The sequence below is a fragment of the Aulonocara sp. 'chitande type north' Nkhata Bay genome, linkage group LG16 (assembly GCF_057382095.1).
Source record: "Aulonocara sp. 'chitande type north' Nkhata Bay isolate Kocher_YH1m ecotype deep benthic linkage group LG16, A_spYH_male_GT1.1, whole genome shotgun sequence".
Lineage (NCBI taxonomy): Eukaryota > Metazoa > Chordata > Actinopteri > Cichliformes > Cichlidae > Aulonocara > Aulonocara sp. 'chitande type north' Nkhata Bay.
In genome coordinates this window covers 10,847,134-10,874,874 of record NC_141359.1, presented here as the reverse complement: position 1 = coordinate 10,874,874, position 27,741 = coordinate 10,847,134, and the positions used below count along the sequence as shown (strand labels likewise).

The following is a 27,741-nucleotide window of genomic DNA, read 5'->3' as shown; positions in this document are numbered from 1 at the left end:
AACAGTAAATCATAGCAATAATTTATGAATAATTAAATAAGTAAAAATGACATTTTTATGTTTTACTTTTTGATTATGTTAAAAAGTGTTTTCAGTAATTTCAGCAAACTGATTACATAACAATTAAGGCACATTAGCATTGATAGTTAATACACGATGATTCTGGCATGACAAAAGAATCTTTTTAGCTGTTTAGAAATTTCCTTCATTTTGAGCCCATAAATGAATGGATTAAACAATGGATGATAGAGCACTATTTGTAATGTCATTAGTAATCGTGCAGCTTTTGGAAAATCTGATTCCACTCGAGCTATGCTTACATCATAGATACTTAAACAGGAAATACTGATTAAAACTAACAGATGGGGTAAACAGGTCTCTGCAGCTTTCTTCCTAATTTCTTTGCAACTTTGATATGAGATGATAAAAATGTTCGTATAAGTGAAAACTATGAAGAGCACAGGAAGTATTATAAGATCTATTAAAGCAACCACTCCAAATACAATAATTAATCTTGACTTTACACACAGAAGAGTGTAAACTGCATTATTACAAAATATTCCCTTTAAATTAAAGTTACACAATGTTGCTTCAGCACTCCCTATTGCTTGGATTGCAATATGAACAGCAGGTATAAGCCAAGATACGACCAGGAAAATGATCACAGTGGTTTTGTTCATGATAGTTGGATATTCAAGAGGTTTACAAATAGCCACATATCTGTCATAGGCCATGGCTGCCAAGAGAAAGAACTCTGAACTGCCTAAAGTGTAAAATATAAAAAACTGAAAGAGACAGGCTGAATATGTTATGACTTGTTTTTCAGATAAAAAGTCAATCAGAAGTTTTGGGTAAATAGTTGTGCTGTAAAGGAGACAGTTCAGCAGCAAAGCTGCAATGAAAATGTACATAGGCTCATGAAGGTTTTTATGAATCCAGATCACATACACGATGGTAGAATTACTGCATATTATTATAATGTATAATGTAAAGATAATACAAAAATAAACATATCTGTACTTGTTAACCTCAATGTATCCATCTAGAGTTACATATGTGGTATTTAACTCCTCATCCATGAATTAAAAAAAATGCTACAAAATAAATATATAGCAGCATAAAGATATCAGAACTTCAAATACAAGTACACTCATCAATCAAATGCTTATAGTGAATCATATGTATGTGGACTGAAGAAGAGTTTTATTGGTTTGCTTCAACCTTGAGGGAGCTGAACTGTGAAAGTCAGTTACATCATTGTTCAGCCTCTTTTACTTGAGGCTTTAGTAGTTAGAGCTAATGAATCATAAGTTGCAGCTAACAATGACAATGATCAGCCAACTTCTATTAATCTAGTATAGAATTTTAATAATGTAGCAAGATTTTATTGTTGAGTGTATCCTGGCTTTTTTGCACTCGGGTCCATATCTTATTTCATCAGGAGTTTTTATTTGGTTTCCAGTTTAGGTGGTGTGGTTTTATGCCTTGTGTACATTTTCAGTGAAAAAAAAACTTGGATAATTACCATACTAAATAATAATAATAATAAAAATAATAATTAAAAAAAACTTTAACAAAAACAAGGACATCAAGCTTGTGCATTACGAATGTCTTTTCATACATTATTTTATTTATAGCCTATAAATAAAGCCTATATATAGCATACATGGAAAAAATTCCCCCGCTGACCCCTGCGGGCGGTCTATCCTTCAAGCTCCGGTCCTCTACCAGAGGCTTTGGAGTTTGAGGGTCCTGCACAGTATCTTAGCTGTTCCTAGGACTGCGCTCTTCTGGACAGAGATCTCCAATGTTGTTCCTGGGATCTGGTGGACCCACTCGCCTAGTTTGGGAGTCACCGCACCTAGTGCTCCGATTACCACTGGGACCACTGTTACCTTCACCCTTCACATTTTCTCAAGCTCTTCTCTGAGCCCTTGGTATTTCTCGAGCTTCTCGTGTTCCTTCTTTCTGATGTTGCTGTCATTGGGAACCGCTACCTCTATCAGAATCAGAATCAGAATACTTTATTAATCCCGAAGGAAATTAGGAATTATCACTATGGCCGTCTCCTTCTGTTTGTCTACCACCACTATGTCCGGTTGGTTAGCCACCACCATTTTGTCCGTCTGCATCTGCATCTAAGTCCCACAGGAACTTAGCTCGGTCATTCTCCACCACCCTTGTGGGCGTCTCCCATTTTGACCTCAGGACTTTAACGCCATATTTGGCACAGATGTTTGTGTATACCATGCCAACCACTTGGTTATGGTGTTCCATGTATACCCTGCCTGCTAGCATCTTGCATCCTGCTGTTATGTGATGGATTGTCTCTGGAGCATCTTTACACAGCCTGCACATGGGGTCTTGCCTGATGTGATAGACCCCAGCCTCTATCAGTCTTGTGCTCAGAGCTTGTTCCTGTGCTGCCATGATTAGTGCCTCTGTGCTCTCTTTTAGTCCAGCTTTGTCCAGCAACTGGTAGGATTTCTGGATGTCAGCCACTTCCTCTATCCTATTGTCCCTCTATGATGGTGCCTCCTCTTTCTCGGGTTTCTGCTGCCTGAGGTATTCCCTGAGCATGTGGTTGGTTAGGGCCATCTTCCTGATGTATTCATGGATGTTTGCTGCCTCATCCTGGACTGTGGTGCTGACACACCAGTCCTTGCTTTTGCTTAGCATACAGCCTCAGGGTGCTGGATTTGGGGTGAAACCCTCCATGCATGGTCAGAGTCTCCTGATCATGATGTCACTGGCTTCTATCTCCACCTTTGGCCAACTTATTATGCCAGCAGGGTACCTGATCAAGGGCAGGGCATAGGTGTTGATAGCCCAGATCTTGTTCTTACCATTCAGCTGACTCCTCAGGACTTGCCTGACCCTCTGCAGGTACTTGGTGGTTGCAGCTCTCCTAGCAGCCTCTTCATGGTTCCCATTTGCCTGTGAGATCTCCAGGTACTTGTAGCTGTCTTCAATGTTTGCAATGTTGCCTTCTGGTAGTTCCATCCCCTCAGTTCTGACTACCTTCCCTCTCTTTGTTATCATCCACTTTGTTCAAGACAGTCCAATGAAATCTAAAAACCATTGCATTCTTCAGTTATTCAGTTCTCACCCCACGCTGCCCAACTGAATCCAGTTCTGGGACTGATAGAGTATTACCACCCAGGAGCTCTGTGTTGGAAAATCCATGAGAAGACTTTAACAAAGACGCTCCCTTTAAATCAGTATCAGAATCAGCATACTTTATTAATCCCTTGTGAAATTATGTGGGTTACGGGTTGCTCCAGTACAGTGACATTAGAAAAAACAATAACAAAAACAAAAACAGACTAGACTATTAACAATAGAATATCTTAAGATCTAAGGAATAGCACAATATATACAAATCACCAAATAATAAATATCCAGATGTGATTGCAAATAAATATCAAGAAAATAGACGGCAACATTACAGAGTAAGAAAAGAGTGTGTGCAAAAGGATGTAACTTTTGCAGTGTTTACAGTGTATTAGACGGAGGAGTTCTACAGGGAGATGGCCACAGGCAGGAATGATTTCCTGTGTCGTTCAGTGGTTTTTGGTAATTTCAGTCTCTCACTGAACGTTGATGTGATACTACAGAACTTTAATAACTTTTATCTGAGTAGACTGAGTTTCACTTTAGTGGACCTAAGCCTCCTAGTTTTTTCTCATGAAAGACTGAATAGGTTAATCAAGTTTTGGTTGTTCTTTTTTCTTTACTTTCTTTTCTTTTTCTGGATACTGGTTCCGGGTCGCTACTCGTGCGGTCCACCGGCCAGTCAGCTGAAAAGTTTTTTCAGTCACTTTAATTTTAAAACTGTATATACTGTGCATTTATTATCTCACTGTTATACCCTGTTCTTACTGTCCTTATCTTCAACGTTATGCTGCTCGGTTGTCTGTTAATTGCCCCTTGGGGATGAATAAAATCTTCTGATTCTGATTACTACCCTAAGAGATCAATTGTCAAAGCACCTTAAGTAGATGGTATAATAATTTCGAGCTTTGAAGTAAATTTTGATTCTATTACTTAATGTGCAGAAACAGAATTACAATTTAGCCACACTACTTGCATGCTGACTTGGGGTATCTTTGCCACTGTTTATTAGACACTGAACTTCTGGACTGCAAAGCTGCCTTAAAGTCAAAACAACTCTTCACAGTTTAAAAAAGGTCACATGAATGCATGTTGTGGTGGAGGGTTTGCTGAAATCCGTGGAGGGTGAAGTAGAGTGATTAAAAACATACTGCATGGTCAGAGCAGGACGCATTAGAACTGTGGATAGGATCTTGTAAATACAATTCCCAGCCAGGTAACTCAATGGACAATAAACTAAATTTAACTTACATAACACTTAATGGGTATGTAGAGGTGGAAAAGTGCAGATATGTCTATTTTCTGATTATTTTTACAATATATGCTGCAGTAATTTTCTCTAATTCCACCATTATTCGTCTTATTGTGTTTCATCAAAGCCTTCATGAGCCCATGTATATTTTTATTGCAGTTTTGCTGATTAACTCTACTTTTTTTTGCACAACCATCTACCCAAAGTTTTTGCTTGATGTTTTATCTGAAAAACAGATTATATCACACACACACACACACACACACACACACACACACACACACACACACACACACACACAATGTGTCACTTTCAGTATTTTGTACTTTGCACTTCAGGAGCTTCAGAATTTTTAGTGTTGGCAGCCATGGCCTATGACAGATATGTGTCTATATGCAAACCTTTGCAATATTCCGTAATCATGAAAAAAAACTACCATCTCTGTTTTCTTGGTCTTAGCGTGGCTTGTGCCTGCTTGTCAGGTTGCAGGAACAACTGTCAGGGCTCTGTGTGCGGGCAGGCAGAGATGAGGATCCAAATGCAGGACTCGAACACAGAATTGTAACTCACAAAACCTCAGCTTTATTGCTGGCAGGAAAACAAACATGAAGTGAGGATGGAACACTGAGACCAAGGACACACAGGCATAATCTGAGGGTACGACGCGACACTGGGCATGGGAAAACACAGGGCTTAAATACACAGGGTAGTAATGAGGAAATGGGCCACAGAAGGGAGACACAGCTGGGAGAGATCAGGGCTAACGAGACATGGGGAACAAAGCTGCACACACTAACATAAGACAAAGACTTTCACAATAAAACAGGAAACATGAATCACAACTCAGAGACATGGACTCAACACAGAGACAGAAAATGAAACATGGAACTGAACTATACATGAAACCACCATTCCTAAAACATGGATAATAGAAACATGAAACTATTATAATAATAATAATAATAATAATAATAATAAACATCACAACAAGAGAATGAGAAACAATCCAAAACACCAAGATAACTGAAACACAAAGTACCAGAGAAACAAAGAATAATCCATGATGCAAAAGTGAACCAAAACATAATAAACTCGAAATACTGGGTCCAACGGACCCAGAACCATGACAGTACCCCCCCTCAAAGGGCTGGCTCCCGACAGCCCCAAACAAAAAAAAAAGCATAAAGCACCAGGCCAGGGCGGGCGGAGGGGGTCCAGGACGGAGGGACAGAGACCAAACAAAAAACAAGGAGCTCTAGAGTCCACGAAGAGTTCAGGGGGCCGACCGTGCACACGGCAACGGCGGCGACGGGCGAACAGTTCCGGAGGCCGACCGTGCACACGGCAACGGGCGGCGACGGGCGAACAGTTCCGGAGGCCGACCACTTGGAAGGCAGTGGCGGCCACTGAGCAGGTCCGGAGGGCGGCCGCGATGCCAGCGGCGGCGACAAACCCTTTCCGGAGGCCGTCCTCGAAGGCCATGATGCCACCTAATAGGCCCGGAAAACGGCCGGCAGAGGCGAGGCGGAACGGGTCGAGCTGGCTCTGACGGCGGTATGGCAACCGCAGGACCAGACGAAGACGAAGGCGGAGCCGAGGCCGGACCAGGCGTGGATGAAGACACGGAGGCCGGACCAGGCGTGGATGAAGACACGGAGGCCGGACCAGGCGTGGATGAAGACACGGAGGCCGGACCAGGCGTGGATGAAGGGACGGCTGCGGAACCTGACGGCAGCGGGACGGCTGCGGAACCTGACGGCAGCGGGACGGCTGCGGATGATGATGTAAAAGTCGCGGGGGACGATTCAGCAGGTGATGGCTGAACCAATTTCCCCGGACCATCAGCAGGTGTGAGGATGTGCTGGCTGGGTCCCCCAGGACCCTCAGCTAACGAGGCGTGGTGCTGGGTGGGCTCCTCAGACCCTCCAGCGGACGTGGCTTGAGGCTGGACGGGCGACTCGGGCCCTCCAGCGGACGAAACATGAGGCTGGCTGGGCTCCTCGGGCCCTCCAGCTGGAGCAGATGCAGGGCCAGAGGCAATAGGGACCCCTGACTGAGGGCGAAGATGAGAGGCTGATTTAGCAGATGACAACGCCAATGATTCCTTCACTAACTGAACTACTGACTGGGTTATGGATTGCAACAAATCTGATTGTGGTTGCGACTGAGCTATGAATAACGGGGGTGAAGACTGAGCTACGGGTGACGTAATTTGAGATGAAAGCGGTAGTGGAGTAGGTGACAGGGCTACAGGTGGCTGCTGATCAGGGGACACTGTAAACTGAGCTGAAGGTGGCTGCTGATCAGGGGACACTGTAAACTGAGCTGAAGGTGGCTGCTGATCAGCTGACTGAACTGAAGGTGGCTGCTGATCAGAAAACTGAGCTGGGAACTGCCATAAAGGTTGTAGTGATGGTGGTTGTGATGGTGACTGAGCTAATCCTCCTGAGCCTTCTGAACACGACAAAAACTGCTGGAAGGGCTCACCTGAGCCTCCAGCTGACACAGGAACGGGTGCCGGCACCAGCTGAACACCAAACCCTTCCACCCGAGGAACTGAAACGGGTGGAGGGGAACGCTGGGCCCGAGCTACCCTAGGAGCAGAAACAGGAGGAGAGAGAAGCTCAGGAATGGTCTCAAAATGCCCAATATTGCCAACTGGGTCTGAGCATATAGTCTTAGCAGAGTGGGCAACCTCAGAAACATTCAACTGGGACACAGAACAGTCCCTGGGAAGAGCCACGGTCTTAATAGATTGTAGAGAGGTGCAACTAGAGTCCTTAAATGTCCTTGGGGAACAGACAGCCCCTTCCTTCAGAGAGCCTGAGTTACAGCCTGAAATTTCTGTCCCTACCAACTGCCTGCGCCCTTGCTGAAAAGTACATGGCTGAAAGGCTGGCTTAGAAACATTAACCACCTCCCTTTCAGCTGACTTGAAAACAGAACTTGAAGCCTCCAGAAATTTCACAGCAGTTTGAACATTTCTCCCCCCAGATTTAAGTGGCGTAGTCTTATTCATTTTAACACTAGGTTCAGATTGGGCAGAATGAAAACAGGTTCTTAAATCCTCAGAGCAGGGGTTCACAGGGTTAACAAACACAGACTCAACTACCTTTAAGTTAGTAGATTTAGATTCACTTGAATGGCAGGTAGTCTTCAGAATCTTAGGGGTAGATTTATTGTTTGTTATGTTCAAGAGTTCAGGAGGAGCATGAGAAAGACAGTCTTTGTTGCTCACCACTGCTGACTGTCCAGAGGAAGCGGAGCGACGGCTGCGTGAGCGTCGCTCACTCTGGGAAGAGGGAGGTAAGCCAGACTGCGAATCCTCCTGCAGACCGGGCCGAAAGTCTTTCGGTGGGCCGGGCTGGGACGAAGAGGCGGGAAGTTTGTGTAGCTCCGAACGTGGAAGTCCCAAAAACAAAGCAAAGGATTGCAGTGGAGTAAGCCCAGTGTCTTCCACCACATAATCCTTCTTTCGTCGCTGCTTGCCCCTCCTGCAGGGCCTGAATTCGGAGAGCAGCGGTGGAGTGACACCAGAAAACGGAGGAGCTACTGCCGTCGAGGGAAAGCGCTTGGCCCCTCGCATCCCTGACGGAACAGCTGATGGAACGGCGGTAGCCATCGCAGTTTGGAAGCTGCGGGGCCCACCCAGAGCCAAACGAGACCCATCGAATGGTGACTCGTGCTCCCAGGCACACCTAGCCCCCTGCCTCTCCCTCTCCTTGAGGAAGGTGGAGACTGCGGGTCGCCGATACCGTACGGAGTCTGCTAGATCCATACTGGTCGCGTCGTTCTGTCAGGGCTCTGTGTGCGGGCAGGCAGAGATGAGGATCCAAATGCAGGACTCGAACACAGAATTGTAACTCACAAAACCTCAGCTTTATTGCTGGCAGGAAAACAAACATGAAGTGAGGATGGACCACTGAGACCAAGGACACACAGGCATAATCTGAGGGTACGACGCGACACTGGGCATGGGAAAACACAGGGCTTAAATACACAGGGTAGTAATGAGGAAATGGGCCACAGAAGGGAGACACAGCTGGGAGAGATCAGGGCTAACGAGACATGGGGAACAAAGCTGCACACACTAACATAAGACAAAGACTTTCACAATAAAACAGGAAACATGAATCACAACTCAGAGACATGGACTCAACACAGAGACAGAAAATGAAACATGGAACTGAACTATACATGAAACCACCATTCCTAAAACATGGATAATAGAAACATGAAACTCTAATAATAATAATAATAATAAACATCACAACAAGAGAATGAGAAACAATCCAAAACACCAAGATAACTGAAACACAAAGTACCAGAGAAACAAAGAATAATCCATGATGCAAAAGTGAACCAAAACATAATAAACTCGAAATACTGGGTCCAACGGACCCAGAACCGTGACAACAACATCACTAAGTGCTACTAGAAAAGTGTGTAACTTTACTCTGCAAGGGATATTTTGTAATAAGTCAATTTACAAACTTCATTGTGTGAGTTCAAGAGTTTTGGCTATTTATGGTGTGAATGTTTTGCTCAATATTGTATTTTTTCCCATGCTCTACATAGTTTTCACTTACACAAAGATACTTATAATATCTTATCAAAGCTGTAGAGAAGTCAGGAAAAAAGCTACACAGACCTGCTTACCTCACCTGCTGGTTTTATTCAACTATTCATTCTTCTGTACATGTGAAGTTATTATACTTCGACTGGAATCTGATATTTCACAGACTGTACGTTTAATAATGACTTTGCAAGTGGTTTTATATCATCCACTGTTTAATCCAATCATATATGGACTAAAAATGAAATACATTTCTAAACACCTAAAGAGATTGTTCTGCTAAGAAAAAAGTATAGTGAGATGTTTGATTTTGATCCCTGAAACAGATTTATTGTTTATTTCATCAGATATTCTTTATATTGATATATCTCTCTTTGTACTTAACAATTTTTCTTTTATCTATTTATTTAACAATCTCTCACTTTGTGTGAGAATCAACATTTTGTTCATGTGATGAACTCTTCTGTTACAAATTGGTGAGGACTTCTACACTAACAGTCACATTTATAGCTACGTGTTGACAGACTTTTCAAAATCATCTGCAATAGAAAAAAGTAAAGACAAAAAGAAAATTAATTAAGAAAGCAGCTCTTCAAGTGGGCACTGATAGGAAAAGAAACATAGCTGTTGATAATAATGCAGATTTGGGTCCTGCTGTTAAATGAAACCTTCCCCTTGTATATGTAAGTATTCTTTTGCCATGTTATCAGACTGTAGAGTGACAAATTAGTCAAACATAATAAGAGTAGCACATGGGTGTAGAATTGCTAGCTAACAACAAGCTTGTAATACAGTGTGTTTTCACCATTGTTTTTTCCTGAAATTGGCTTTATTTTGGTATTAAATCAATTTGTTCTAGAAGTAATTAGTGTTACCTTAAAACTTCACACATCACCTACAGCAAAGTGCAAAAGCAACCCAAGAGTTCCTTATGGCAAAGAAATTATGTTAATGTTAAGATATTTTAAGCTCTTGGAGAGATGGTTGAACCTTTGTGTCCTTAAAAGACCAGAAAAGTTTTCTGGTGTCGAATATATTTACTAATAAAAGCTTGAGGAGCTTAAGGGTCCTGTGCAGCATCCTTGCTGTTATTTGGACTGCACTTTTCTGGACAGAGATCTGGGATGTCCTTCACTACCCCAAGTCCTAAAATTACTATGTGAAACACTGTTTCTTTCACCCTCCACATCTTCTCACGTTCCTCTCTCAGCCCTTGGTACTTCTAAAGCTTCTCATGTTCCTTCTTCCTAGTGTTGCTATCACTTGGTAACACCACAGTACATCTATCACTACAGCTAATAGACCCCATTCCAACAGTACTGCTCAGAGAGGTCCTACCTTAAAGTATACCTCAGTCTTAAATATGGGCATACCACAGGCCTTTAAAGTGGACATGAAACACTTCATTTATAGAGGCTAATTTACATGATGGAGCCCAGCTCTCACAAACTGACACAGTGTGTGTTGCTGGATTTAGGAAAATAGTGCTTAAAACGCTAAAGAAGCTAACTAGAGTCCATGATCGTCTGGCAGCACAAATGAACAGGTCACCACCATGAGGGAGAGGTCGCCACACCACATGATCCTGCTAAGATGAACAGACATATGGCTCAATACACAGAAGGGAATAAGCAGGAATTCCAGAGAAACAACACACCAGCTACTGGTACAAGGTACCCAATACTGCAAGACCAGGCTCAGCAACTTATGCATCACCTGGATTGGCAAGAAAGCCTATGACTCGATGCCCCACACACAGATCTTGGAACGCATAGATTTGTACAAGATAAAAAGGACACTAAGAGCCTGAATCAGAAATTTGATGGGGATGTGGCGAACTTCAAGCCTATAGCACAAGTCGCCATCAAGTGCGGGATTTATCAAGGAGATGCGCTGTCCCCACTCGTGTTCTACATATGCCTGAAACCCCTGAGTCATTGACTGTAACAACATCGGAATGTAATTTGTACTGGAAAAATGTAGTTGGATGTACCTGGGAATCCCACAAACAAATAACCATGAAGAAACTGCTAGGAAAGCCAGTCTCCAGCAGTGTTGATTGCCTGTTGTCTCTGGTCCTCTGGGACTCACCCTTTGGCAGTGGGCAACCCATCTGGGCCTTCCTGATAAAAAATATCTAATATAGTAGAATAGAATAGAATAGAATAGAATAGAATAGAATAAAATAGAATAGAATAGAATAGAATAGAATAAACCTTTATTATCCCATGGATAACAGATTTTGACATAGATTGTTACACAACTGTACACACAGTAGCTTTTTCACATTTTAGTTCAAAAACCAGAACCTCAGAGATACATACTTCATCAATCTTAAAAAGTGAACATTTGATAAATGCCACAGCCAAAACTTCACCCTGGCCACTTTCTCTGGGCCAATTAAAACAATCATAAAGGGAGGGCATAGTTCACCAACTAGGCAGTCCTCTCCAGAGTTTATTCACATTTCTGTTAAAAATATAAAACTATCAAGGGCTCTAACATTAAAAAGACTAAACTTAGCAAGGTGAATGGAGGTAGCAAAGAAACTGTAGGTTGTAGATGAACAACATTTAAAAAACTGGATGAGACAAGAGATTCCCTACGCCTTGCAAAAACTGTCCTATTAGTTATTAAGGCCAAAATACCAAAAACGTCACTTGAGGGTTCAAGTCCAGCTGTATTGTATATCAGTCTATTATAATCAACAGGTATGGTTGTTCATGCCTGAGGTTTTTGTTTGTTTGTTTGTTTTTGTTTTGTGTTTTGATACTGCATTCTGTGTCAGTGAAGGGCCTGTACTATTTCTTCAATTGGTTAATACTCTGCGTAGAAGCCTGGCTGGTCCTGAAGGCCTCTATAGATTGAAATCATCTCAACAGAGACTTCAGGTTACACCCATGCCTTACAGAACAAAAATAGTAAAACTGACCAAATAAAGGATCCTTTCCAGAAAATGAAAGTGAACTACTAGCTAAACTACATTTTCTTGCACTCCAAAAGAAAACAAACTGGAAAGAAAATCCAGATATATAGTTTTCAACTGTAAAATAAAACGTATTTTGAGGTGTCTGAACTGTATGTAACACAAGATTGTAATGGAATTTCATTTACACAGAGCCACAAGATAAAAAGTGACTGGCATGATAACTGTCTCATTTTTTAAGTACTCGACCTTATGTTACTCTACTTCATCCCTTTTTCATTTCTCTTGATGTTGTGTTAGTATCCATTAAGAAGGATATTCACGTTTAATTTCATTGTGAAAATCAATAGGGGCAATCACATTAGATGAAACTATTAACAAATGTATTATTAATGAGGAGAGTGATATCAAACATTCATTTTAATATTTGTTTACGTTTCATTTTGGTTTTTAAATATTGATCAATTCTCAGTTGTAGGAGGAAAACATTAAGCCAGTTTTCATAAAATTCATAAAAAATGAGTAATAAAAAAAGACTATAAATTAATAAATTGGTTTGCTTGCAATTAACTGAACAGTATTTTGAGGTGTTTAGAAATTTCTTTCATCTTTAGTCCATATATTATTGGATTACAAAGAGGGTTATATGTTACAAACTGTAATGTCATTATAAAACGTGCAGTTTTAGGAAACTCTGATTCCAGTCTAACTATAACCATATCATACGTAAGCAAACAAGAATAGTTCATTAGAACTAGCACATGAGGCAAACAGGTTTGTGCAGCTTTTTTTCTGACATTTCCACAACTCTGATAGGCAACTATAATTATCTTTATGTATGTAAAAAGAATAAAAAACATAGGAGAAATTGCAACATTAAATAGAACAACCATACCATATATAGATAATTCTCTTGAATTGACACAATAAAGATAGTTGGCCGAATTGTTACAAAAAATACCTTTCAGAGTAAAGTTACAGAGTGGTGTATTTGCATTTCCTGCTATTGGCACTGCAACCTGAATAGCAGGTAAAAACCAGCACAAAAGCAGGAAAAGATTGACTCTTGTTCTTCTCATTATAGAAGGATATTGCAAAGGTTTACATATAGACACATATCTGTCATAAGCCATAGCTGACAGCAGTAAGAATTCTGAGCAACTTAAGGCATAAAACAGGAATACTTGAAAGAGACAGGCTTGATACAAAATAATCTGTTTTTCAGATAAGAAGTCAATCAAAAGCTTTGGGTAGATGACAGTGCTCAAAACAACAGAATTCACTAACAAAGCAGCAATGAAAATATACATAGGCTCATGAAGGCTTTTTTGAACTACGATAAGCCACACAATAGTGGAATTGCTGCAAATTATTAGACCGTATACCATAAACATAATTACAAAATAAATATATCTGTATTTCTCCACTTCCACATGACCACCAAAAGTTATATATGTTATATTCATTTCAGCATTTGTGAAGATCAGAAACTGAACTAAAATGTAAAACAGGTAGAACGAGTAACAAACAGTGTATATAAAATATTTGTTTTATGTAGATTGTCTTATTGATAGCTACCTAAACTTGGTGTGTGTTCATTTTTTAAAAGTGAACAACTCAAGTTACATCAAATATATAATGAAACTTCAGTCTCTATGGATCTCATTAAACCGTCCACATGGACTTGCTACTATGTTGACCACTTTAAGAGAGTGTTAGCTGTTAGACCTTACCTACATGGGTGCACATTCTTTTTTTATCTTCCGAACCACACTTTGCACTTTGAAAAAAAAAATTCAGCGTTAGGTGCACTAAACACAACAAACCATGCGATTCTCATAAGTAAATGTATTTTAAGAAAATTCTATTGCTTATAGGAATTTATTATAGAGAGCAAAACACTTGGAAAAGGTAGTAAAAAAGTGTGGGCTCTAAATAATGGAACACTTTGGTTTTGTCAGTCTATTCTGCCACAAAGAAACTACAGCCTTTATAGAGTTTGCAATAATAGGCCCAAATTTGTTGTCGTTGCTGAGCTTTTTGGTGTGTATATTGTGGTACTGCCTTAGCGGATTCAATCATTTTCCATGCAGTAGAAGCCTCGTGAACAACCCCCTAAGCACCCTGATTTTGAATGACCAGTAGTAAAACTCGAAGTACTGCCAAACCACCAAGTAATTTGGCCTGCTGCAATGTTGACAAACGTATCCTAGGCCTTTTCCCATTCAAAATAAATTTAGACACCACAGAGTGTATATCCTTAACCCTGATGCACCCGCCAGGGGGAGAGCGGCGGGGTCGGGGGATGCGGGTCCCCCGCGGAGGGAGGGAGGAGGTTGGGGTCGCGAGATCCCCCGAGGGGATGGGATGGGATGGGAGGGCGGGGTCGGGGGATGCGGGTCCCCCGCGGAGGGAGGGAGGAGGTTGGGGTCGCGAGATCCCCCCCGAGGGGATGGGATGGGGATGGGATGGGATAGGATGGGATGGGATGGCGGGCTCGGGGGGGGGGGGAATGCGGGTCCCCCGCCGAGGGGATGGGATGGGGATGGGATGGGATAGGATGGGATGGGATGGGATGGCGGGCTCGGGGGGGGGGGATGCGGGTCCCCCGCCGAGGGAGGGAGGGAGGAGGTTGGGGTCGCGAGATCCCCCACCCCCCCGAGGGGATGGGATGGGGATGGGATGGGATTGGAGAGAGAGAGAGAGAGAGAGAGAGAGAGATAGAGAGAGAGAGAGAGATAAAGTCTTGTAAAAAGGTGGTCGAGAAACACCCCGGCGAAAGCAGAAGAAGACGAAGAAGAAGAAGAAGACAATGTCACGCACTAGACCGTGGGAGCCAAAGAGCACTAAGGTCGGTACAGGCGGATCGCAATCGCCAGCGGTGTCCTCCTCCTCCTCCTCCCGCTCACCATCACCGTCGCCATCGCCATCGCATTTGGCGTACGCTGCGTGGTCGGCTCCGGTGGCTCCGTTGTTGCGACCGGCCACGTTTCGCTATCGAGGGCTAGGGGTCGAGGAAGACCAAGAGCAGCGGCAGCAGCAGCAGCAGCAGCAGCAGCTACAGGAGAACTTGGAGGAGGACGAGAGCGAGGAAGAGGAGCAAGAGGCCGAGGGGGACGACAACGACGACCCGACGGCCCGAACGCTCGCAGACGACGAGGAGGAGAGCCACTCGGAGGATCAGGAGGACGAAAACGATGGGGTATATAGTTGCGAGGAAGATGATCGCGGTTACGAAATGGCGTCGCAACTCTGCCAGGACGGCGGCTCGCAAGGCGAGTCGAACCGCCGAGAGGGAGAGGAAGAAGAAGCAGGCGCCGACCCACCGGGGCGGGGGACTCGGGAGATTTGGCAAGAGGACGACGCCGGCCGCGCTGCAGGTGGCGTTCATGATCCTGGGCGCGATCGCGGCCGCGGCGCTGTCGGTGAAACTCGCGACGCTGATGTAGCCGACGATTACGACTACGACGATGACGAAGAAGACAAAGACTATGAAGAAGAAGAAGAGGAAGAAGAAGAAGAAGAAGACGTCCTCGCCGATGATGATGATGATGATGATGATGAAGAAGAAGAAGAAAAAGAAGAAGACAAAGACTATGAAGAAGAAGAAAAAGAAGAAGAAGAAGAAGAAGAAAAAGAAGAAGACAAAGACTATGAAGAAGAAGAAGAAGAAGAAAAAGAAGACATCCTCGCCAATGATGATGATGAAGAAGAAGAAGAAGAAGAAGACGTCCTCGCCGATGATGATGATGATGAAGAAGAAGAAGAAGAAGACGTCCTCGCTGATGATTATAACGATGACGATGAAGAAGACAAAGACTATGAAGAAGAAGAAGAAGAAGAATTAGAAGAAGAAGAATTAGAATTAGAAGAAGAAGAAGACGACGACCTCGACCCGCCGGGACGAGGCCCCACCGAAGAGGCCGTGGCGGCGGCGCGAGACGAGGCCTCCGCGTTCATGGCCTACTTCCCGCCGGAGATAGAGGACTCGGTGATCGCCATGACCAACCTGGAAGCGGGCAGGCGCAGGCCCGCCATCGACGGATTGAAGCCCATGGGCCGCGTCGAGTTCCGAGCCTACCTGGGGCTGCTCGTGCTCGCCGGCGTGTACAGGTCCCGGGGAGAGGCCTGCGAGAGCCTGTGGGACGCCGAGAGCGGCAGGTCCGTGTTCAGAGCCACGATGCCGCTCAAGACCTTTCGAGCCTACTCGAGCGCGCTGCGCTTCGACGACAGGGAGACCAGAAGGGCCGGGCGAGGCGAGGGCGAGGGCGAGGGCGGCGAGGGCGATAGCTGCTACGACAAACTGGCCCCCATCAGAGCCGTGTGGGACGAGTGGTGCGCGAGGTTGCCCGCCATGTACCGCCCGGGACCGGAGGTCACCGTCGACGAGAGACTGGTGCCGTTCAGAGGTACGTACGTACTATGTGGTGTGTGTGTGTGTGTGTGTGTGTGTGTGTGTGTGTGTGACTGGGGGAAGAGAGGAGGAATAGGAGCGGGAATGGCGAAAACGGGCTAGCTCGCTCTGTTGTATACTCGTGTTGGGTTCCGCGTTTGTGCTGCTTTCGCATGACTCTTTATGTCTATGAAGCTATGAAGCTATGAAGTCTATGACTCTTTATGTCTTTGTATCTATGAAGCGCCTTGAGGCGACTTTTGTTGTGATTTGGCGCTATATAAATAAAATTGAATTGAATTGAATGTCTTCTCCTTGCGTTTCTGCCCCAATCTCCCCCACACTTTCCCACATCTATCTCTCTCTCTCTCTCTCTCTCTCTCTCTCTCCATCCATCAGGACGGTGTCCGTTCAGACAGTACATGCCCAGCAAGCCGGCCAGGTACGGGATCAAGATATGGGTGGCGTGCGACGCGCGTTCCAGCTACGCGTGGAAGATGCAAGTCTACACCGGCAAGCCTGACAAGCGCGGCCCTCCCGAAAAGCACCTGGCCACTCGAGTGGTCGTGGACCTCACCGAGGGACTGACTCCGGGACGCAACGTCACGTGCGACAACTTTTTCACCTCGCGCGAGCTCGCCGATAGGCTCTATCGCGAGAGAGGCCACACCGTGCTGGGCACTCTGCGGTCGAACAGACCCGAGATCCCCAGAGAGCTGCGCTGCGTCAAGGGCAGGGCCGTGGGCTCCGTCGAATCCGTGGTACTCGCCGGCTCCGCGGGACGAGGGGGAGGAAGAGGAGGACGGCGAGAAGGAGGAGGAGGAGGAGGAAGAGGACGAGAAGGAGGAGGAGGAGGAGGGCCTGACACGATCATCCTCTCCTACGTGGCCAAGAAGAACAAGAACGTGCTGCTCCTCACCACAGCTCCTCGTTACCACCATCGCTCCGGCCCCGAGCCCCGGCCTAGCCGCCGCATCAGCAACAGCAGCAACAGCAGCGGCAGCAACAGAAGCGGCGCGAAACCGCCCTTGGTGCTGCATTACAACCGCACCAAGGGAGGAGTGGACAACCTGGACAAGGTCGTGAGCACGTACAGCTGCAGGAGAAAGACCCGCAGGTGGCCCGTGGCCCTTTTCCACAACATGGTCGACGTGGCGGCCTACAACGTGTTCGTGCTGTGGAGGGAAATTCACCCCGACTGGATGCCGGGCAAGCTCAACAGACGACGGCTCTTCCTCGAGCGACTGGGCAAAGCGCTCGCGCGCCCCATGCTCGAAGCCAGGGCGGCTTTAGCGCGAGGACCGGGAGGAGGAGGAGGAGGAAGAGGAGGCAGAGTCGCGGCCCGAGGCGCTACCGCCGAGGCAGCCTCTAACAACGCTACGCCACGCGACTCCTCTCCGGTCAAGAGGCGAAGGTGCCGCGTGTGTCCCAGGAGCAAAGACGTCAAGACCAAGATCCTGTGCCGCGAGTGCCGAGCGCACGTGTGTACAAACTGCGCCGTCACGTACTGTCCCAACTGCGCCGCTTCTTCTTCTTCTTCTTCCCGCGACGCCGCTCCCCGGACGCCACCGACGCCGTGATAACACAAGCGCCCCAACGGTGGTCCCCTAGCGACCCCCCCCCACCCCACCCCACCCTATCATCATCATCATCATCATCATCATCCTGATCATCATCATCATCATCATAACACAATATATGCCCCCCCCCGGGGGGGGGGGTCCTAGTGACCCCAAACCTATCATCATCATCATCATCATCATCATCACATATGCCCCCCCCCCCCCGGGGGGGTCCTAGTGACCCCAAACCTATCATCATCATCATCATCACCATCACCATCATCATCACCATCATCATCATCATCATCACATATGCCCCGAGGGGGTCCTAGCGACCCCCACCCTAATCATCATAAAACACACATATCCCCCCCCCAGGGGGTTACCAAGACCCCCCATCGCCACCACCACCATCATCAGGATCATCATCATCATCATCATCACACGCACACACACACACACACACACACACACACCTCGGGGGGTCACCACGACCCACGCCCCGAGAACAGGCGGGCGCACAAGGGTTAATACATTCTTCATAAGGCAGATTATATGGTAGCAATAAAAGAATCTCTGAATCCCAACATTACAAAGGTTCAACAATCTCACCAGCAGCACATCTTAACATAAACACCATTCCTTTGCCACAAAAAAGTCTTGGGTTGCTTTTGCACTCTGCTGTAGGTGATGTGTGAAGTTTTAAGGTAACACTAAAGTACTTCTAGAAAGAAACTGTATTAATACCAAAATAAAGCCAATTTCAGGAAAAAACAATGGTGAAAACACACTGTATTACAAGCATGTTGTTAGCTAGAAATTCTACACCCATGTGCTACTCTTATGTTTTATTAATTTGTCACTCTACAGTCTGATAACATGGCAAAAGAATACTTACATATACAAGGGGAAGGTTTCATTTAACAGCAGGATCCAAATCTGCATTATTATCAACAGCTATGTTTCTTTTTTTCTTTCTCTTTTTTTTTCTTTTTTTTTTCCTGTCCCGTTTGGTTCTTTTGCCATCAGAATTATTGTCTAAAGGCAAAGAAAGATGCCCAACGGATTTACTTTACCAAATGGACCATCCCAGCCTTGCCGTAATGGTCCATTTGATTCACCTTTTATTGTTTATTTTATTTTATTTTACTTGTTAAGTATGGGACAGACTTGACCGGGGAAAAGAAAAGGGACAATGAAAGAGGGAAAGAAAAACAGCAGGGAAGAGGGACGGGGATAAAGGGCAAAAAACAATAAAATAAGCAGACAAAAAATACATAGATCAATCACCTGGATCACCTGTTGAGAAAGAAAAAAGAGAAAATAAGCAGAAGAAAAAAAAAAAGAGCAACATAATAAACAACATCACGATGATCTATGGGAATGTAACAGTAAATACTAAATATTAAACATTATTGTGCAGCACGTAAGATCGACAGCGCACAGTGTGCTTTGAAGTAGGAGCCAAAAAGGGTGTAGTTTGTATGTGTGATCACCCGTGTGTACACTTGTGAGCATGAGCGCGGTTGTTTTTAAAAGGTTCCTTCATGTAATGATCTGCTAGAGGGTGTGGGGAGCCACAGCCCCATCCTCCAGGGCATGAAGCAGGTATGGAGGAGATCAAGACTCCAGACATCCAGAGGCCCCCAGAACACAAGAGACCAAGGAAGACCAACAGAGGGGCAGCCGCGCCACTGTCCCAGAAAGAGCTGAGGAGAGTCCCGGATGAGGGTCACTCAGTATCCGCGGAGCAGAGGCCAGGGGGGATTGCAGTGACGTGCCCGTGAGCTCCGCCGGCAGCCAGCTGCATGTGCTACTCTTATATTTTTTATTATGTTTGACTAATTTGTCACTCTACAGTCTGATAACATGGCAAAAGAATACTTACATATACAAGGGGAAGGTTTCATTTAACAGCAGGACCCAAATCTGCATTATTATCAACAGCTATGTTTCTTTTCCTATCAGTGCCCACTTGAAGAGCTGCCTTCATTTTCTTTTTGTCTTTACTTTTTTCTATTGCAGATGATTTTGAAAAGTCTGTCAACATGTAGCTATAAATGTGACTGTTAGTGTAGAAGTCCTCACCAATTTATAAAAGAGGAGTTCATCACATCAATAAAATGTTGATTCTCACACAAAGTGAGAGATTGTTAAATAAATAAGTAAAAGTAAAATTGTTAAGTACAAAGAGATATAAATCAATATTTATAACTGAAGAATGCAATGGTTTTTAGATTTCATTGGACTGTCTTGAACAAAGTGGACATTGGCTGGGTGGCCAAGCCAGGAATGCATAGATAATCAAGCGTCTAAAACACTGTGCTGCCGAGCAGAATTTCAACAAGTTAGCATCTTGTCAGGACCATACTGTTTGTTAGTTAGAAGCATACCACTGCAACAGGCCAGACTTAGACAGTGAAGTATTAGCCGAACCTGAAGCAGCTAACTTCAGTTTGGTTTCACCTCTAGGTTCAATTGAGGAACCATCCTGCATTGTCTGAAATGTCCAACTCAGGATGCAGCTAGGATAGATGTTTTCACTGTGAAAGAGAGGACATTTTTACCCATTTGTGAACATTTTCATCATGCATTCTAGATTAATTTAGTTACTGGTCTATTAAAAAACAAATTATCATGGTCCAGGTGAGTGCTGGGTTTTTACACAATGCTGGGATCCCCCTTCGGCAGAGACTCCAATCAGCCTTCACACCTGACTGCAATCAAGTCACCGGTATTTAAGTCCAGCATTCACAACAGACCTCTGCCAGATCTATACCTAACTCATTTTAGTGCTAGGCCGTACACGTACATTCTGGACTCTCTCTGGATCACTGCTCACCCAGACCCCTTGGACTCCCTCCTCCCATAACGTCTTCACCTGCAACTCGTAAGCCATTACAACATCGTTTAACCAACTGGCCGTGATTCACTGGATTTCCACCCAGGATCCGTTCATGGACTTTTTGAATCTAGCCAAAGTTCATAGTTTAGGTTTCACGTTTCATAGTTTTGTCTCATAGTTCATAGTTCTCAACCTCACAGTTCATAGTTCATAGCCTTCAGAATTTCTTGCAAAATTACTATTCATTGTTATCAAATTAGTCACTGTAAATAAATGTATCCACGTCAATCTTTCCTCCGTCTGTGTCTGCACTTGAGTTCACACACAAAGCCTGGCCTTTTCGTCGTAACACACTCCATGTTTTCAAGCTTACACTCTTGTGCTTTTTTTTTTTGAGGTAGTTCTGGCATAGCTTGGACTTGGACTGTTTCGGGTCATTATCTTGCTATAGGATGAATCCCTGACCAACTTGGTGCATACCAGAGGGGATTGCATTGTGCTGCAGAATGCTGTGGTAGCCGTTTTGGTTCAGGGTGCCTTTCACTCTCTATAAGTCACCAACCACGAATAAAACAGCTCCAAATCATCACACTTCCTCCTCTATGTTTGGCAGTTGATGGTACACACTCTGGAACCATCCTTTCACTGACCCAATGGCATACAAAGACTTTGCATAATGAACAGAAGATTTAAAATTTTGATTACTCAGTCCAAAATACATTCTTCCAGCCTTCAGTTGTCACCACAAGGATATACAGCAATGACATCGGAATTTTGTTCGGACTGGATAAGTGTAGTTGGATGATAATGAAGCGAGGGAACGTAGTCAGAACTGAGGGGATGGAACTACCAGAAGGCAACATTGCAAACACTGAAGACAGCTACAAGTACCTGGAGATCCCACAGGCAAATGGGAACCATGAAGAGGCTGCTAGAAAAGCTGCAACCACCAAGTACATGCAGAGGGTCAGGCAAGTCCTGAGGAGTCAGTTGAATGGTAAGAACAAGATCTGGGCTATCAACACCTATGCCCTGCCCTTGATCAGGTACCCTGCTGGCATAATAAGTTGGCCAAAGGTGGAGATAGAAGCCAGTGACATCATGACCAGGAGACTCTGACCATGCATGGAGGGTTTCACCCCAAATCCAGCACCCTGAGGCTGTATGCTAAGCGAAAGGAAGGAGGTTGGGGACTGGTGTGTCAGCACAACAGTCCAGGATGAGGCAGCAAACATTGAAGAATACATCAGGAAGATGGCCCCAACCAACCACATGCTCAGTGAATACCTCGGGCAGCAGAAACCTGAGAAAGAGGAGGCACCATCATAGAGGGACAATAGGATAGAGGAAGTGGCTGACATCCAGAAATCCAACCAGTGGCTGGACAAAGCTGGACTAAAAGACAGCACAGAGGCACTAATCATAGCAGCACAGGAACAAGCTCTGAGCACAAGACTGATAGAGGCTGGGGTCTATCACACCGGGAAAGACCCCATGTGCAGGCTGTGTAAAGATGCCCCTAAGCAATCCAGCACATAACAGCAATGTGTACGATGCTAGCAGGCAGGGCATACGTGGAACACCATAACCAAGTGGTTGGCATGGTATACAGAAACATCTGTGCCGAATATGGCCTTGAAGTCCCAAGGTCAAAATGGGAGATGCCCCCTGGGGTGGTGGAGAACGACCGAGCTAAGTTCCTGTGGGACTTCAACATACAGACGGACAAAATGGTGGTGGCTAACCAGCCGGACATAGTGGTAGTTGTCAGGTTTATATTGTTGATTGTCATTTATGCTTAGAAATATTTAACCATATATGCTTAGAGGTGAGGGGATTGTGTAGTGATAGGATGTGTGATCCTTAGTAGTCTGCAAAGACTTTGTGTGCATTCCAGAGTGTTCTGGCATGCACACTCACATCTTAGGGTCATGGGAAGAGGTCGTCTCTTCTCTTGCTGATATATGGTATAGCAAACTCATTTATATCTGTTTTAGTATAAGTGTCTTTTGTTTAGCTGGACTGCTGGACTTATAGACCAGCAAGTTTAGGGAAGTCGTTTATGGGGTCACATTCTGCCCCCCCCCACCACGCACACACACATACATACCTACACACACACACACACACACACACACACAGACGGTACTCTTTGTTCACATGTGAACCTATGTTAATGAGCCTATGCATATTCACGTAACCTTAATAAAAGAGCAGTGTTACGAGGGAGCAGAAAAGAGCAACTGGGGTCAAGCGAAGGAACAGCGTTTGTCCAGTTGGTCTTCCTCGTATACGAGAAACATAAAGGACTTTGCCTGCTTGTGTCTTGCTTTACCGTGTAGTAGAATCATCTGAACATTCCAGCAAATAGGTTTATGCTACAAACCTATCAGTGGTAGACAAGTAGAAGAAAACGGCCGTAGTGATCGATGTAGCAGTTCCAAATGACGGCAACATCATGAAGAAGGAACACAAGGAACTTGAGAATTACTAAGGGCTCAGAGTAGAGCTGGAGAAGATGTGGAGGGTGAAGGTAACAGTGTGTGTATATATATATATATATATATATATATATATATATGCTTTATTTATAGGCTATAAATAAAACAATGTATGAAAAGTTGGACATTTGTAATGCATTTGTAATGCATAAGCTTGTCCTTGTTTTTTTAAAGTTTTTTTAATTATTATTATTTTATGATGATTATTATTATTATTTAGTATGGTAGTTATCCAAGTTTTATTTTACACTGAAAATGTACACAATGCATAAGACCACACCACCTAAAATGGAAACCAAATAAAAACTCCTGATGAAATAAGATATGAACCCGAGTGCAAAAAAGCCAGGATACATTTAACAATAAAATCTTGCTACCTTATTAAAATTCTATACTAGATTAATAGAAGTTGGCTGATCATTGTCATTGTTAGCTGCAACTTATGATCCATTAGCTGTAACTACTAAATCCTCAAGTAAAAGAGGCTGAACAATGATGTAACCGACTTTCACAGTTCAGCTCCCTCAAGGTTGAAGCAAACCAATAAAACTCTTCTTCAGTCCACATACATATGATTCACTATAAGCATTTGATTGATGAGTGTACTTGTATTTGAAGTTCTGATATCTTTAAAAGAATAATACCTAACACAGGTTGCATTTTAGTGCAATTTTGATTTTATGTCGTCATATAAACTGGTTATGCTGCTATATTTGTTTTGTAGTATTTTTATTTTTTTAATTCATGGATGAGGAGTTAAATACCACATATGTAACTCTAGATGGATACATTGAAGTTAACAAGTACAGATATGTTTATTTTTGTATTATCTTTACATTATACATTATAATAATATGCAGTAATTCTACCATCGTGTATGTGATCTGGATTCATAAAAACCTTCATGAGCCTATGTACATTTTCATTGCAGCTTTGCTACTTAACTGTCTCCTTTACAGCACAAATATTTATCCAAAACTTCTGATTGACTTTTTATCTGAAAAACAAGTCATAACATATTCAGCCTGTCTCTTTCAGTTTTTTATGTTTTACACTTTAGGCAGTTCAGAGTTCTTTCTCTTGGCAGCCATGGCTTATGACAGATATGTGGCTATTTGTAAACCTCTTGAATATCCAACTATCATGAACAAAACCACTGTGATCATTTTCCTGGTCGTATCTTGGCTTATACCTGCTGTTCATATTGCAATCCAAGCAATAGGGAGTGCTGAAGCAACATTGTGTAACTTTAATTTAAAGGGAATATTTTGTAACAATGCAGTTTACACTCTTCACTGTCAAAGATCTTCATAGTTTTCACATACACAACAATATTTATTGTTTCTTATCAAAGTTGTAAAGAAATTAGGAAGAAAGCTGCAGAGACCTGTTTACCCCATCTGTTAGTTTTAATCAGTATTTCCTGTTTAAGTATCTATGATGTAGGCATAGCTCGAGTGGAATCAGATTTTCCAAAAGTTGCTCGATTACTAATGACATTACAATTATTGCTCTATCATCCATTGTTTAATCCATTCATTTATGGGCTCAAAATGAAGGAAATTTCTAAACAGTTAAAAAGATTATTTTGTCATGCCACAATCATTACGTGTATTAATGCTAATGTGCCTTAATTGTTATGTAATCAGTTTGCTGAAGTTACTCAAAACGTTTTTCATTCAACATAATCAAAAAGTAAAACATAAAAATGTCATTTTTACTCATTTAATTATTCATAAATTATTGCTATTCTTTTTCGCAGGTATAGTTCATATTGATAATAGGACAAACTTCCTCAACAAGTTTTTCTTTAGTTTCTTATAATTACAAGTCTAACAGAGTAATCAATCTTTTTAAAGAAAACATATTTAAGCAAAATAAATGACATTAGTTTTAATTCATTTCACACATTTATTTTTTTAAGTTGTATGTTGCAGTGCTCCGTACAATGCTCATCTAACCAGGATGTAATATCGACAGTTTCAGAGCTACAGAGTTTTGGTTACAACCTAGGTGCTTTGGAGAAGCCATTAATGAAAAATGTATGCAGTTGTTTTAACATAAACATATTCATTCTGCCATAGGTAAAATGATAGGTAATTAAATCAATTTTCAAATTAATGTCTTTAAACTTTTATATTTCTTCATTTTTACATTATTGCTAATTCTTATTTACGATATGCTAGTGGAACATGGGTGGGTTCAGAATCTTCCCCATAATATCAAATATGGTATCAAGAATTTCCCTGGTTAATATGTATCAAGTTTGAAATTGTAGTATTATAACAACCCAATTAGTCATCATAGCTGTTATTTTATCAGACCGATTACCTTACCGTAATTATCTTAGAGATTCATATGATATTTTAATGTGTAGAGAGAGATAATGAAAATTTATTTTTCCTTAGTGTATTGATCACCTGTTCTGACAATAACACATATATAACAGGCTTATTTGAACCATAGTGGGACAGACACTCATCACAGCAAGACCACCCTAGAACATAATAATCTGCAAAACATATCCCTCTTTGGGTATGACTGTTATTGCTTTACTGCTTTCAAGGAGTAGATGCTGTGTATGTTCTGTCACGGTTCTGGGTCAGTTTGACCCAGTATTTTGAGTTGTTATGTTTTTGGTGTGTTTTTGCATTTTGGATTCTTTTCTTATTATGATGATAATGATGATTATGACTCTATGTTTCGGTTATTCTTGTTTAGGGATTAGTTCGTAGGTTTTTGTGTTCTCATGTTTATTGCAGGTTTAGTTCAGTGTCTAGTCTGTCTCTCTGTGTCGTGTCTGCGTGTTTGTTTAGTGGTGTTTTGTTTCCTGTTTTACTCTGAAGGTTCATGTTCCCGTCTTATGTCAGTGTTTCTAGCTTTGTTCCTCCTGTCTCATTAGGTCTTATTCCTCCCAGCTGTGTTCCCCTTCTGTCTCTAATTCCTTGATGACTGCCTCAGTGTATTTAAGCCCAGTGTGTCTTTGTGTCAGTGTCAGATCGTCTGTTATCCTCACCTCGTATTTTCGTAGTTTCCCTTATTGTGACACTGTGTTTCATAGCCTGCTTAGTTACTCTGTGTTTATAGTTTTTTCCATAGTTCCTTCACAGAGTGTCTTAGCCTTTTTAGTTTACACAGTGTTCTCTGTCTTCTTAGTTTTCCCAGTTTCAGTGTTCCCTAGTGTTTTTGTTATGCCTTCAGCCACAATAAAGGCTTGCCTTATTTTGGAAACCTAGTTCTGTCTCCACCGTGTCTGCTCTTGGGTCTACCTCATTCTTCACACCGGCGCGCCCCGCCGTGACATGTTCCAAGGAAGAACCGAGGTATAAACCATCAACACTTTATATGGAAATGATAAGTTGTGCTACAAGTTATGAGAGTTGTGTGTCTGTGTACCTGACTGTATAAGGGAAGCCCAGCTCTGCTTCCGCTTTAGAGACGCTGGCTTGACTTTGGCTGACTGGACTCTCTCTCTTGCTGCAAAGTGAATAAAACTCACTTCAAAGACACTCATCAAGTGTTTGTATTTTATTTTTAAAAAACTTCCACGACAAGATATAGGTGAATATTCATATCTGTGCATTCCCAGGTGCTGCCAGCTAAATCTAAGTTTTATCACTCCCACTTTTCCATTCAAGCAATCTCCACCACCAGCATCTTGGCTCCGAGGGGTCCTGCTGAAGAATATCTGAATATAATAACCTTTTTGTGTTGACTGTCAAGTTTACTTTATTTATATAGCACAATAATTAACAGAAGTTGACCAAAAGAAAAAAGAACACTTACATTTACATTCCAAGTCTTAAAGAAACCCAGTTCCTAAATATATGGCAAGCTGACTTGTCTGTTTTATTGTGTTAACTATTTCTTGTGGAAGTGATTTAGTTGTCATTAAAATGTGCTCAGAATGTTCAAATTGATGATGATTTATTTGATAAATCAAGACACACGGCTCTCTGCCATATAAGTTAAAAGTATCAAAATCAGTACTCAGTATCAGTAATGCTGAACCTGTATTTACTTTGCAGTGTTGCAGACCACTAGGAGCCAAGCTTCTCATTTGACTGTCATGAAACGTCTGTGTGCTGGCAGGAGAGGACCCAAACACAAACTCATGGAAAACGGGACTTAACTCAAAATACAGCTTTATTACTGAATGGGGGAAAAGGCGATACAAGACAATGCTAAACTAAACTGGGAAATTCTAATGCTAATCTAATCTAATTACTCAGGGAAACACGGGGAGAGACACGCAGCCATGAGGGAGGACCAAACTGAGAGAGACGTTGACCTAAATACACAGAGGGATGACAGGGACGTGAGGACACGCACTGCCAATACGAATAACCATAACGAGACAGGGGAAGCTAGACTAAACGGAATGAACATGAAAACATGGGACCTTTACAATAAAAAAGGAAACATGATGTGTAAGTGGAGGAGAAGCAGGCTAGATGGAGCACGGGAAAACGAGGGAGAGCACAGACATGGCGGGCTCTGGAAACATGATGGATTAAAACACAAGGATGGGAAACAAGGCACAAGGACTCACACAACTAAATAAACACAGAT

The 27,741-nt window shown here is 43.2% G+C and overlaps 3 protein-coding genes and 4 pseudogenes across 3 annotated transcripts; 4 read left to right on the top strand and 3 right to left on the bottom strand.

Moving 5' to 3' along the window:
• Positions 1-146: 146 nt before the first annotated feature.
• On the bottom strand, positions 147-1,079 carry LOC147311044 (olfactory receptor 13C2-like). Its single transcript, XM_086265918.1, has one exon. It carries the CDS (start codon positions 1,077-1,079, stop codon positions 147-149), a length of 933 nt encoding a protein of 310 aa, XP_086122044.1.
• A 559-nt stretch (positions 1,080-1,638) lies between these two features.
• Positions 1,639-3,042, bottom strand: LOC147311043 (uncharacterized; annotated as a pseudogene).
• A 1,296-nt stretch (positions 3,043-4,338) lies between these two features.
• Positions 4,339-9,225, top strand: LOC147311042 (olfactory receptor 6N2-like; annotated as a pseudogene).
• A 3,209-nt stretch (positions 9,226-12,434) lies between these two features.
• LOC147311041 (olfactory receptor 6N2-like) lies at positions 12,435-13,337 on the bottom strand. Its single transcript, XM_086265987.1, has one exon. The coding sequence runs from the start codon at positions 13,332-13,334 to the stop codon at positions 12,435-12,437; it is 900 nt and encodes a 299-aa protein (XP_086122113.1). The 5' UTR covers positions 13,335-13,337.
• A 1,343-nt stretch (positions 13,338-14,680) lies between these two features.
• Positions 14,681-17,841, top strand: LOC147311040 (uncharacterized). Its single transcript, XM_086267235.1, has 2 exons — positions 14,681-16,277; positions 16,661-17,841. The coding sequence occupies exons 1-2, from the start codon at positions 14,681-14,683 to the stop codon at positions 17,839-17,841; spliced, it is 2,778 nt and encodes a 925-aa protein (XP_086123361.1).
• Positions 17,842-21,508: 3,667 nt separating this feature from the next.
• Positions 21,509-22,719, top strand: LOC147311039 (uncharacterized; annotated as a pseudogene).
• Positions 22,720-23,829: 1,110 nt separating this feature from the next.
• Positions 23,830-24,803, top strand: LOC147311038 (olfactory receptor 13C2-like; annotated as a pseudogene).
• Positions 24,804-27,741: the final 2,938 nt, after the last annotated feature.